The sequence below is a fragment of the Cricetulus griseus genome, chromosome 9, assembly GCF_003668045.3.
Source record: "Cricetulus griseus strain 17A/GY chromosome 9, alternate assembly CriGri-PICRH-1.0, whole genome shotgun sequence".
Lineage (NCBI taxonomy): Eukaryota > Metazoa > Chordata > Mammalia > Rodentia > Cricetidae > Cricetulus > Cricetulus griseus.
In genome coordinates, this window is record NC_048602.1 from 3,584,866 (window position 1) to 3,596,922 (window position 12,057).

The following is a 12,057-nucleotide window of genomic DNA, read 5'->3' on the forward strand; positions in this document are numbered from 1 at the left end:
CCTCCCTTCTGGAGAGCACCTCAGGCCTCCTCTTAGGAAATGGCTGCAGCCCGGCTGCCTGGTTCCCGGTGCGGCTGCCAGCTGTCCATCCTGCCATGCTGTGGTTAGTCAGGAGCAGATAGGCCCCTCTGACCCTGCCTTCGACCCTCTTTCTTAAAAGTTACATTTATCTACTTATTACGTGTATCTGTGTGTGCCACAGCAAGAGGACAACCTGCAGGAATTGGTTCTTCCTTTCTACCTTGTGTGCCCTGGGGATTGAACTCAGGGTGCGGGGCTTGGCAGCAAGCACTTTTATCCACTGCGCCCTGTCCCCAGCCCATCCACCTGCAGGTCAAATTCTAGGCCCATGAGAGCCAGAAGCCAACAGCACCAAGCACAAGCTCAATTCAGAAATTCACACAAAATATCTGCACCCAAACGGACGGACGGACACACAGACATACACACACACACGATGGTGGTATTAGAGATTGAAGCTAGAGCCTACTTTATGCTAGGCAGGGGCTCTACCACTGAGCCACGCCCCCAGCCCCTCACTGGGGGATTCTAGGCAGGGGCTCTACCACTGAGCCACGCCCCCAGCCCCTCACTGGGGGATTCTAGACAGGGGCTCTACCACTGAGCCACGCCCCCAGCCCCTCACTGGGGGATTCTAGGCAGGGGCTCTACCACTGGACAGCATCATCAGTTCTCTTTTCTATTTTCAGGTAGGGTCTTAAGTTTTCCAGGCTGGCTTTAAACTAATGATCCAACTAATTAAGCCTCTTTGAGTGCTGGGATTACAAGCCTAAATCATCAGGCCCAACTAGAAGATAGGGTTCTAATTCCAGGTCTACCTGTTGGCAGGTTGTTTTCCCCAGGCCTCAGTCTCCTCCTCTGTGAAGAGGACATAATGCTATAATCAATGAGAGTAGACCCAACTCTGGGTCAGCCTAGCTTCCTGGGAAAGTGTTGTTACTACTGGAGACTGTGTGTGCTGCAGTAATTCTCAGCGGTTTCCAGGATGTCTAGGCCGTACACCAGAACGTCATAGATCCCCTGACACACATATGGGGGCGTGCACAGCCCAGTTAGGGTGCCAAGAGTGAGCACTGACCAACTCAGATGAAGGCTGGGGCCTCTAAACAGGCAGGTCACACAATCCTCCCTAACAGTCTCCAGTCCCGGGAACTCAACCCCTGGTCTGCACGTTGACGTTCTGCAGCCAGGGGCCCCGAACATGCTCTGTTTTACCCGCTGCTGTGCATACTGTCCTCTTGCGCGTCCAAATTCACCTTGGCTCCTCAGGGCTCACTGCAAACACCAGCTCCTCATGAAGAAGTCTGGTCTGCTTGCTCCCCGCAAGGATACCTTTCTATGCCTTGAGAGCTCTGCCCAACAGCTGGGGCTGGAGGTGCTGGCCCCAGATGTGGGAGCCCTGCTCCCCGCCAGGCCCCGTGCCTGGTGTTGGAGGCAGACAGGCATGGACGAGCGGGAGAAGGCTCACCTGGCGGAAGATGATGGAGGTATCGGTGCAGTAACGCTGCGTCTCTTCCCCGCCTTGCAACACGACAAGGGAGCCGGCCTGTACCGCTGCATTCTTCCTCAGCCGCTCACACAGGCGCTGCCTGTTCAGGGCGAACAGTGCCAGTGGCACCCTCAGGGTCTCATTCCCCAGGGAAAAGGAAGGGCTGCAGAGACACGGACACATAAAGCACAGCCGGTTAGCACCTCCCTCGTGTCCATCACCTATGGTCTGGGCCTGCGCGGTGGGGGTGGGGGGACTCTCATCAACTTGGGGTAAGCCAGCCTGAACTTAACCTATTGGGGCCCAAAGACAGTCCTTCACTAAGTCAATCAAGGCTAAGGAGGCTTGTCCATAATGCTCTAACTTTCTGCTCCGAAGCTCTTGGCTCACCCGGGGGATGAGGGGTGACTGTACCTTCTCAGCTGGTGGGCAGGCGAGGCTTGTGAGAGAGAGAGCCTCTACAGGGGCTAGAGACGTCACTCATGTGCGCCCTTCAGGGCTTGCCACCTGCTTTGGAATTTCTAGAACAGGTGGGAAAGCTGAGCTCTGACTCAGACAACACTGTCACCATGATCCACTCGCCATTCTGCCCCCCGCCTCTCACATACGTTGCCAGCCGTAAGCTTACATTGGTAGTTCCCATACCCAACAATGCCCACCCTCTCAGTACACGCATACAGCACACGCCCACAGCACTGTGCTCCTGTGACCGGCAGCTATAGAGTACAGGCCTTGAGGATAGCAAGGCTGGTGTTCTGGAAAAGTCTGCAGGGGCTGGGAAGGGCCAGGCCTGGCATCACTAGGAGAGGTGCCTCCCTAGGTTTCTAGGATAGCTCAGGCCCCTGTGGTTGGTACACAGCCTGCTCCATCCCCTTATCTATTCCCAGGTTGCTCCTGTTACACGTTTCTCCCCGACTGGGGCACCTTCAACGTCTAGAAAAAAAATAAAATAAAAACTACTTCCTCATTGCTCTCGGCAATCCGTCTCTTCCTCCACTTTGCAGTGGATACTCTAGGGGAACCCAGCCTCTGACACACTCCCTAGTTCACCCCATGAGGCGTACACATCGCTCCCCTAAACAAACACAATCCACCTGGCCACAAGGACCCCACATTCCTGAATCTGCAGCGGGTCCTGACCTAGTCTTCACTGGGCCTTTCGGCAGCCACGACACTGGCAGACAGTGCCACTGAACTCCACCTAATAGAGCGAGCGCCGCCATCCTCACGCAGTTCCGCCACCGTTTCCTACTGAACTCCAGAGCTAGGGCCGTACTCGACCCTCCACTCGGCACAGCCTAGCGTGTTCCGCTTTAAGTCCCGTCTGTGGCCACAGGCCAGTGATGTCCCTCCAGATGCAGAGGTGGCCCTCTGAAGCGTCTCTCTCCTCAACTCAGTAAGCGCGACAAAGACCCAAACCTTCCCCCTCCCGCCACTGTGGGCAGCTGCACTCTGATGGCTCAAGCCATCCTTGCCTTCTCATCCCCCTCACTGACACACACCTATTACCTCCTTCTCCCTATGAGGGGACTTCCCCCAGGTGGCTGGACCCACCTGGCACCTGGACAACTTTTTTTTTTTTTTTTTTTTTTTTTGGTTTTTGAGACAGGGTTTCTCTGTGTAGCTTTGGAGCCTGTCCTGGCACTCACTCTGGAGGCCAGGCTGGCCTCGAACTCACAGAGATCCGCCTGCCTCTGCCTCCGGAGTGCTGGGATTAAAGGTGTGCACCACCAGCACCTGGTGCACCTGGAAAACTTCCCTGCGGTGGAGCCATGAAGAGGCCCCAGGGACCCTCAAGCCTTACCCACGCCTCCTATGCCTCCTGGCCCTGATGCCGCCTTGTGAGCATTCCTTCTTACACTGGCTTCTCCTGTCCAAGCACTACCATGTGTCCCACGTAACACTAGGCCAGGCTCCCCACTTGCTCTCCAGATCCAACCCCACCCACAGTGTCTTGAACCTATAGACTGTGAGTTTGGCAGATCCACTGGCCTGGGCCCTGCCTCTGGATTCCTGGTGGGTTGAGCCTGTGGGAGGTGTGGGAGACGGGAAACAGGGAGGGGTAAAACAGTGGGGTATAGAGACCCTGCCCGCTGGCCGCCTTTCCTGGCAGGCCATAAAACTAAACGGCCTGAGCCAGTCTCTCAAAGCAGGGCCGTCACACCCCTCTCCCTCCCAGGTTCTTTTCACGTTCCTGCCGATCTGTAAAATCATCCCTGTAGCCAATGCGGCATCAACCATGTCCCTATCGGAAACGGGTCCTCCCCGAGACAGACCTAGAGCTGCTTCATCAGATCAGATCCCAAGTCCTCCCTGAGACAAACCTAGAGCTGTTTGAGTCACTGTGTCCTGTGCCTAGCACCCTGCCTGACACGAGGCAAGCACTTGATAAATATCTGCTGTGTGTGCCATCGTCACAATTGATTTGTGGGGGCCACACCCCAACTGTGCAGACTGAGGGTGCCGAATCAGCTCTAACTGGGAGGCAGGAAGGGTGAAGGGGGGGGGACACCCACACATACCCATGCTCTAGACGCTCACTCCTACCCCAGGTACCCTTCCTTCCTTCCTTCCTTCCTTCCTTCCTTCCTTCCTTCCTTCCTTCCTTCCTTCCTTCCTTCCTTCCTTCTGGGACAGTGAGCGGGAGGTTGGGTGGGCACGAGTAGCCAGGGCTTCCACAGAACCAGGGCCAATGTCTGCCACTCTCAGTCACAAGGATGAAAGGGCAGAAGGATCCTGGTAACAGCTGTAAACATGGCTCCCAATGGTCTGGCAGACAGGAACTGAAAGTAAACCCTCCAGCACCCACTCTTGGGACTGCCACACCCTTCCCACTCACTCAGTAACCCCCATGGAAGGGGCCATCACAAGCAGAGGGGAGAACTCATCTTTACAGGGTCCTCATGAACAAATGCATAGGGACCCCTGCTACGGATGGGCTCCCACCAAGTCACCCTCCCACAGCACCTGGCTTCCTCACCTCCCCTGCTCTCCTCCTTGTGACCCAGCTCCTGAAGTCCACCAAGTGCCATCTGCTCCTGGCATGGGATCATCCCATTTGGAAGGCTCTTGCCTCTTGTCCAGAACGATCTCAAAGGCCTAAGATCCCTTCAGCCACCCAGACTTGGGGCCTACTGCCTGTTTCATATAAGGGACTTGAGCATCTGAATGCTTTGGTATCTGAGGGGACTCCTGGGGCAAGTCCCTGGGATACTGAGGGATGTCAGAACTTACCCCTCCACAATACCACCACTTCGTCCTGGGCTCTGGGTTTAAGGAAGGCAGCTCAGCCTAAGCCTCCAGGCAAGGCCGTGTGCTGCAGTCTCTAGGACACCCTCAGGATCAAAGATTATGGTGATACCAAACCCTTGGAGGGACAGCCAGGCACAGAGCCAAGAGTGACTTCTCCCTGTGAATTCATCTAATGTAGCACCAAGAAAATGACCCCGGCTGTTTTCTTCTGTGGTGCTGGGAATTGAACCCAGGGTCTGGTACATCCTGGGCAAGCACCTTCCCCAAGCTACACCCCCAGCCAAGCCCCTTTTGTAACATTTTACTTTGAGACAGACTGGCCTTGAACTTGCTCTGCCAGCCAAGCAGGTCTTGAACTTGCAATCCTCCTGCCTCAGACTCCTAAGTAGCTGTAATTTCAGGCCAGTGCCTCTAGGCCTGTCTGTCTGTCTGTCTGTCTGGTTTCTGATGAAGGTTGGTTGGTTGGTTGTCAATTTAAAAAGCACAAGCAGAGTCTACCGAAGGGCACAGGTATGTTTGAGAGAACCAAAGTGGCTGGTGGACCAGCTTCAGGGCTCAAAGACATCCACAGGACAGACCCTCCCAGGCCAACCACCAAGGCCCAGGAAGCAGCCCAGGACCATTAACAAACATGGAATAATAACTGAGCCAGCCCCCAAGGAGGTTGCAGTGCCAAGGCCCCTGCCACCCATCCTTGTCCCAAATTTCCTGCACCACTGTCTCAAGGTTTCTGTTGCTGCGATAAACACCGTGGCCATAAGCAAGTTGGGGAGGAGAGGGTTTATTTACTTCCGAGTCACAGTCTGTCATCCAAAGAAGTCAGGGAAGGCGCGAAGTCATGGAGGGAGCTGCTGACTGACTTGCTCCCCATGGCTTGCTCAGCCTTTCTTATAGAACCCAGGACCAACAGCCCAGGTGGGGGTAGCCACCCGCAGTGATTGGGCCCTTCTATATCAATCAATCAAGAAAATGGGCCACAGATTAACTTGTGTCAAGCTGAGATAAAACTAGCCGGCACCACCACCCTGTCCTTTGCCCTCAATGGCCACCTGTTTGTCTCTGGCCCACTGAGAGCCATGCATAGAATATTAACCCCTCATCTTCTTGATGAGAAACCACCCTTTTGTTTTCTCTAACTTAGCATTCAAACTTTCACTTTATTCAGTTATTGGTGTAAGCAACTAACCACTGAGTGTCAGCAATGCCTGGGAATCTGCCACCCCCAGAACTCCTAGGTTTGTTCACTTCACGGGATCTCGGCAACACTTTCTCAAAATCCACCCTTGTTTATCACGACTTCAAAATCAAGGTGCCTGTTAGACCTGCTCCAGGCTCTCTTATCTCATGCATTAATATAAACGCGTAGGACCACATCATGAATTCATTTAACATTGTGATAGCTGCATTTCTGCATAATTGGTTTTCCCTGTAATCTTTTACTTATTTGATGCATTTTAAAACACTGCACCAAGCTGGGCATGGTGGCATCCTAGCACTTGGGAGGCTGAGGCAAGAGGAGGGAAACTCAGAGGCCAGCCTGGGCTACACAACTGAGATCCTTTGCATATATCTGGTTAATAAATAAAGAGTATTAAAGGAGGATGCTGCTTTGGTCTGTCCCTAAGGTCCTCGTGCAGAGGCTTGGTCTTCAGTGTAACAGTAGTCACGGACCTTTAAAAGGTCTGGGGCTTTCTGGGAGATGACCAGGAATTCATGCTAATTAATTAGTTAGGGAGTTAGGTCTCATGGGACTGTTAGAGTTACTATACAGTGAGTTGTCACAAAGTGAGGTCAGCCGGCTGGCTGTCTTGCCAAGGATCTTTTACACACAAGCTACTTGTCCCTTCCACTGGATGTCACCAAGGTCTAACATCCGGTGAGGTTTTCACTGAATGTAGTCAGCAGACATAGTTGCCAGAACTGTGAGCAAAATAAAATTATTACTTCTTTCTAAGGTACCAGCCTCAGGTATTTAGGTATAGCAGCAGAAAACGGACAAAGACAAGCGTATAGGTTTCACTGACACCCACAAGCTCCATTGCACACCCTACAACAAGATCCCTGTGCTGCCATGTGAAGAAGCCACTCTGGATAGAGCCGCATGCATAAGCTCCCAGAGACAGACATGCCAGACAAGAATGACCAGACATTGAGACATTCAGTAGCCACTGGATACCTAACTCCAGGAAGGTATCCTTGACTGGAAGGGCTTAAGCAGGAGGCAGGTACCCACAGCCACTTCCCTACCTCCTGAAAAGGATTGGAGAACAAGCCTAGAGAAGAACCAGAGAGGGCAAAGGGCACCTGGGCCAGCCTGGCTTCCACAGATTTGCCAGCTTTGCAGCATCAGCATGAGGACTTTGCACAAGGTTCACACAAGGGTGTGACAGCATTTGATAAAGACCCTGACTCCTCCCAGCATTTTCTGTCTAGAATGCTTACTCCAGCACGGCCAGGAGCTCATCATACACACCCAGGGCAGCTGGTGTGATGCCCCTTGCTGGCTGTGCTTTGGCTCCTGGAGTGCTGCTTGGAAGAAGAATGAGAGACCACTGTTCATCCTACCCTTTGGAATTCTGGCCCCCTTCCTACCCACAAGTCCTCTCCTTGGCCGTTGCTGTCTCCCAGGAAAACAGAACAGGATTCTGGAATAATGCATAGGGTAAATGTCCCTTTCATCCACATGGCACCATTCCGCCAAGCTCTAATCATGGGTGGATGGCCCCAGGGATACAAACCAAATTGTCCTCGGCCCCAAGGATGCCAGGAAAGCAATGACAGAAAGTTGAGACGACTACTCGTGATGGGCAGAGGTTAAGATGTGTGCTGCTAACACAAACTGAGATTCTCTGGAGTTTTGAGCAGGAACCTTTCAATGGGAAGCCCGTTTGTGGGAAGAGGAGCCATCTGGGCTGGACCTGCAAGTCTGTGAACAATCATGGTAGAAGACAAGAGTATCCCAGGGCCATTAGGTGAGCAGGCCCCAGGACACACAGAACACAGGACAACAAATATAGACAGGTACATTGAAAACTCAAAGCACGGCTCAAGGAGAAAGCGGCCTAGCTCCTACCAGTGCACAGAATTAGAGCCGTTTCTCACCAAGCCTGGGATGCTACTTAGGGCTTCCACTGCTCCCCAACTCATATGGGGTACACCTGAGGTTCTCATGAGCCTCCTGTGCCTGGGCTTTACTAGGACTCTGTAGGAAACCAACTCTGACTCATTGGAAGCCCGTGGCTATGAGTTGAGGTACATTAAATCTGACACTCTTAGCTGGGCACAGTGGCATTTACCTGTAATCCCAGTATTCTGGAGGAAGATACAGGAGGATCATGAGTTCAAGGCCTACATAGAGCAAGTCCCTATCTCAAAAAATTACAATTAAAAAAATGCTGGGACTATAGTTTAGTGGTAGGACACCTGGCACAAGCAAGTCCTGGGTTACAGCCTTGGCACTTCCAAAAGAGGGGAGAAACTGACACGCTGACCTACCATGTGAATGCAACAGCGGAGAGCCAAGCTTTCTAAGGGTCATCACCGCAGGCTCAGCATTTCTGAGGACAGTTCTACAACCATCCTGAGATGGCTCTTCCTAAGGAAGCCCTGGCCAACGGTGGATGGAAATGCCCCACATCTGTTACATTTCCCAATAACCTTCCCAATAACCTATGCCTTCCCAAGATCTGGGTCACCGTCCATTTCAACCGTCTTGCATGATGACCCCAGAGAATCAACTCAGCTATAAGAGGCGTCCTCTGAATATCTGGCCAGTTCCTATCCCAGCCCGGGAATCTTCCAGACAGAAACAATCCTTGGGCCAGCCTGGAACCCCAAACCCAAATGCAGCTGCTGGAACTGCCTGTGGTCACCTGGCCAGCCCAGATAGACAGAGGAGAACCCACAGACAGATACCTGCCCACACTTATTGCTCACTGTGCTTCTTAACAGAGGGTCAAAGGTCGGGCTCAAAGTTCTGGTCCTGGCTTCCTGGACACCTACCAGGACTTTGTCTGGACAGTTTTCCACCCTAAGTGCATCTCACTGTTTAAAGTTCACCCCCAAAGAACACCTAGCACAAAGATCATCCATGACCCTAGAGCCCGTGCCTCTCCTTGGCACAGACCAAGATCAGAGGCAGAGAGTCAGATGACAGAATCCCACATGTCCATCCGTTTTAATTGCCTGGTGTTGTTCCTAGAAAACAGCAGGCACCCACTAAATGACTGCTATAATCAAAGCCCTCCCAACTTTGGAAGCCTTCTAAGACGCCACTGTATTTCTATTTCCCTCATCTTATAGAGAGAGATGCATTTGGTCCCCTAGTTTTCCCACACTTATCTCAGTTCCAAACCCTCTATGTGGAGAGGTGCCCTCTTCTACCCCTACCCTCCCTAACACCCTGTACCGCTAGGTCCACATCCTCTCCCACTGAAATCACTGCTCAAGCTATCAGGCTCTTTGAGAAGCAGATCCTGACAGGCAGTGGTAGTGCATGACTGTACCCCAGCACTCTGGAGGCAGAGGCAGACAGATCTCCGTGTGTTCGAGGCCAGCCTGGTCTACAGAATGAGTTCCAGGTCAGCCAGGGCTACACAGAGAAACCCTGTGTCAGCAAACAAAAAGCAAACCAACCAAACAAACAAAAAGCAGATTCCCAAGTAGTCCTACATGTTTGTAATACCAGCACTCTGAAGGGCAACGCAAAAGTTAGAGTCCAGCCTGTGCTGCATAGCGAGACAGACCCTGCTTTTTAAAAAAAAAAAAAAATTAAAAAGCAGATCCCAGATGACAATCCTTCCTGCTCCCCCAGGACAAAGTCTGGAGAGGTCACTGGTCACCACACCTACTAGCTCAGGGATGCAACTCTACTTTCCCCAAAACGGCTTCCCCCCCCAACAGTGAGTGAGCCCATCTGCCCACACTCCCTACCAAGAGGACCTCCGACTCTTTTTCTTTTTTTTTTTTAAATCTACAGAATTATGGCAGGCCTAAACCGAGCAAGGCACTGGGCTAGTGAGGCCCAGCACGAAGCCTGCACTGGAGGCAGAGAGGAGACAGCAGCCACGTGGAGAACCGGGCACCGGAGTCGATCAGATTGCTGGGGGAAGGTGTCTTGGAGGGGCTCACATCTGGACCAGGGAAGAATCGGGGGCTTACAAGCGATGGCCTGAGAAACCAGGCTCCCACGCCCACTCCAAACACCACCCTCACTCTAGGGGAAGCGCCTGGAAGGAGCCCACCCCATCGGAGGGGCGTGGCGGTGAGCAGGTCGGTGTGGCTCTCATCTCTGCGATGCTCGGTGGGCTCCGGGGCAGCGGCCCCGGCGTGCGAGCAGCCGCAAGCGTGCAGGGAGGGGCTCCGCGGGTCGCACTCGCCCGGCGCCCGGCTTCCGCTGCCCATCCCGGGACACCGACACAGGCCACCCCTCCACCCCCAGGAGCCCGGGGTGGACTCGGCTCTCACCGTGCGGCGGAGACGGCGGAGGACGCCATGTTCACCCGGTGCCAGCGTCACGTGGAGCGCGGCGTCAGCTGAGCCCGCCGGGGTCCTGACCAGGAGGATGGGGCGGGCCGGGGGCGGGGCCGGGGCGGGGCATGGGCGGGGCTGGTGGCCCGGCGCCGCCCACTCCGGCTCCGGACTCCCCGCCCAGAAGAGGCGGAGCCCCGGAGGGGTTAAGGGTGTGCGCAGCACGACTCAGGCTCGCCCCAGCAGCCGGGAAGGACCGAAAGAGCATCCTGCCAGGCTCTCCCTCGCTGGAGGAAGTGTCCCGGGACGGGCCAGGCCCTGACGCTGTGTTGTGACAGCCCACCCGCGGGGAGAACGCCCAGGAATTAAGGAACCGTGGGGAGCAGGGCCAAGGATGGCAGAGAGCTGGGGCAGCCCTCGGCGTCCAAGAAAGGGAGTTTGGGGACATAAGCAAGACACGCAGGGGAATTAAATCGTGTCCAAGCCTCCTCAGCTGCAGAGTGGAGGAGCTGAAGGAAGAGAAGCCGCCCCCATGTCAGGGCCGAGTCCTAAAGAGAACAGACTGCATCGGATGTGGAATCCTACCTCAGAAGGCACGTGTTGCCCTCCGTGCTCTCAGCAGGTCCCAAGCACTTACAGGCACTGGTTCAAATCCTTGCAGATGTTACTGCTCACCGAGGTCTCACAAAAGCCCCTTGGGGTAGGTACTGTCTTAGAGCCCTTTTACAGGCCAGGAGACTGAGGCCCAGAAGGGTAGGTAACATGCCCGAGCTCACACAGGGTGGCATGTTGCTGAGAACTTGGAAACCCAGTGTGCACACGCGCGCGCGCACACACGTATTAGCTCCGTCTTCAGCTCCCTAATAAGGGACACTTTAAAAATAGCAAAGGATGAGCAGAGAGCTATTCGTGTCAGTTCGTAGTAGGAAAACCTGCCCCCAGCTAATCACAACCCCACTTCTTTTGACATAAAATATGTCGAAATTAAGCCAACTGCCAGCTTAATGCTTATTAATGTGTAAAAGAAGTAATTATCCTAAATATTTACAAAAGAGAGGCAGAGAACACCCAGCCGCTCAACAGAGCGCTCTCTCTATGGTTGTAACAGGGAAGTACTGCCCACGGCTCCTGCCCACCCAGGCCCATCTGGACAGTGGGCCTCCAGGCAGGGTCTGCTCTGACAGTAGTTTTGTGTGTCAGACACTCCCTGCCTCTCCCCAGCCTTCCCCATCAGAGGCTCCAGCAGGACTGTCCCTTGCCCACTCTTGCTCGAGAACCCTTCCGCAAGCCTTACCAGATCCCTCACTGAGGGATGGAATCCCTCACTGCTCGCCATGAGATTCCAGCATGTCCCCCGCCACCTATGGCGACTCCCCGTCAAAGGCTGGGGCAGAGCCTTCCCTCCCCTGTTCCTGCCCAGCTGGCAGGGACTCTAGGAGAAGCCGCTCAGGGTGCGGGAGAACATTTTGGAGTTACTCATGCAGGACAGACCCGGACACTGCTGGGAGCCAGGAGGCAATTGGGGAAAGATTGATTTTAGAGAGTCAGCGTGGGAGTGTGTAAATCAGCCGAGGAAGTGAGCCAGGCAGTCCTGTCACGCCTCACACTGAGGTCATGGGGTCCTCAGAGACAAGGTCTGGCCTTGTAATGGCCTACAGGTGGCTGAGAGATGGATGCTTCATTAGTCCAGTTGCCAGTGCACCCCTGCAGGAGCTCTATCCCGGGTAAGGTCCTCCTCTCTCCCGGGGGGCACTGTGTTGGACCAGCTTGCCCGGCCTCTCCATCCCACCCCCACCCCCGCTCTCCACCTAAGCCATCACTCCCCC

The 12,057-nt window shown here is 54.2% G+C and overlaps 1 protein-coding gene across 1 annotated transcript in view; it reads right to left on the reverse strand.

The window, feature by feature from the left end:
• Pepd (peptidase D) overlaps window positions 1-10,350 on the reverse strand; it is a 141,875-nt gene extending 131,525 nt beyond the window's left edge. The window contains exons 1-2 of the mRNA XM_027430274.2: window positions 10,229-10,350; window positions 1,490-1,673 (exon numbers count right to left, since the gene is read on the reverse strand). Coding sequence (XP_027286075.1) covers window positions 1,490-1,673; window positions 10,229-10,257 — 213 coding nt within the window. The 5' untranslated portion in view covers window positions 10,258-10,350. The remainder of the gene's footprint in view (window positions 1-1,489; window positions 1,674-10,228) is intronic.
• Between the last annotated feature and the right edge of the window lie 1,707 nt (window positions 10,351-12,057).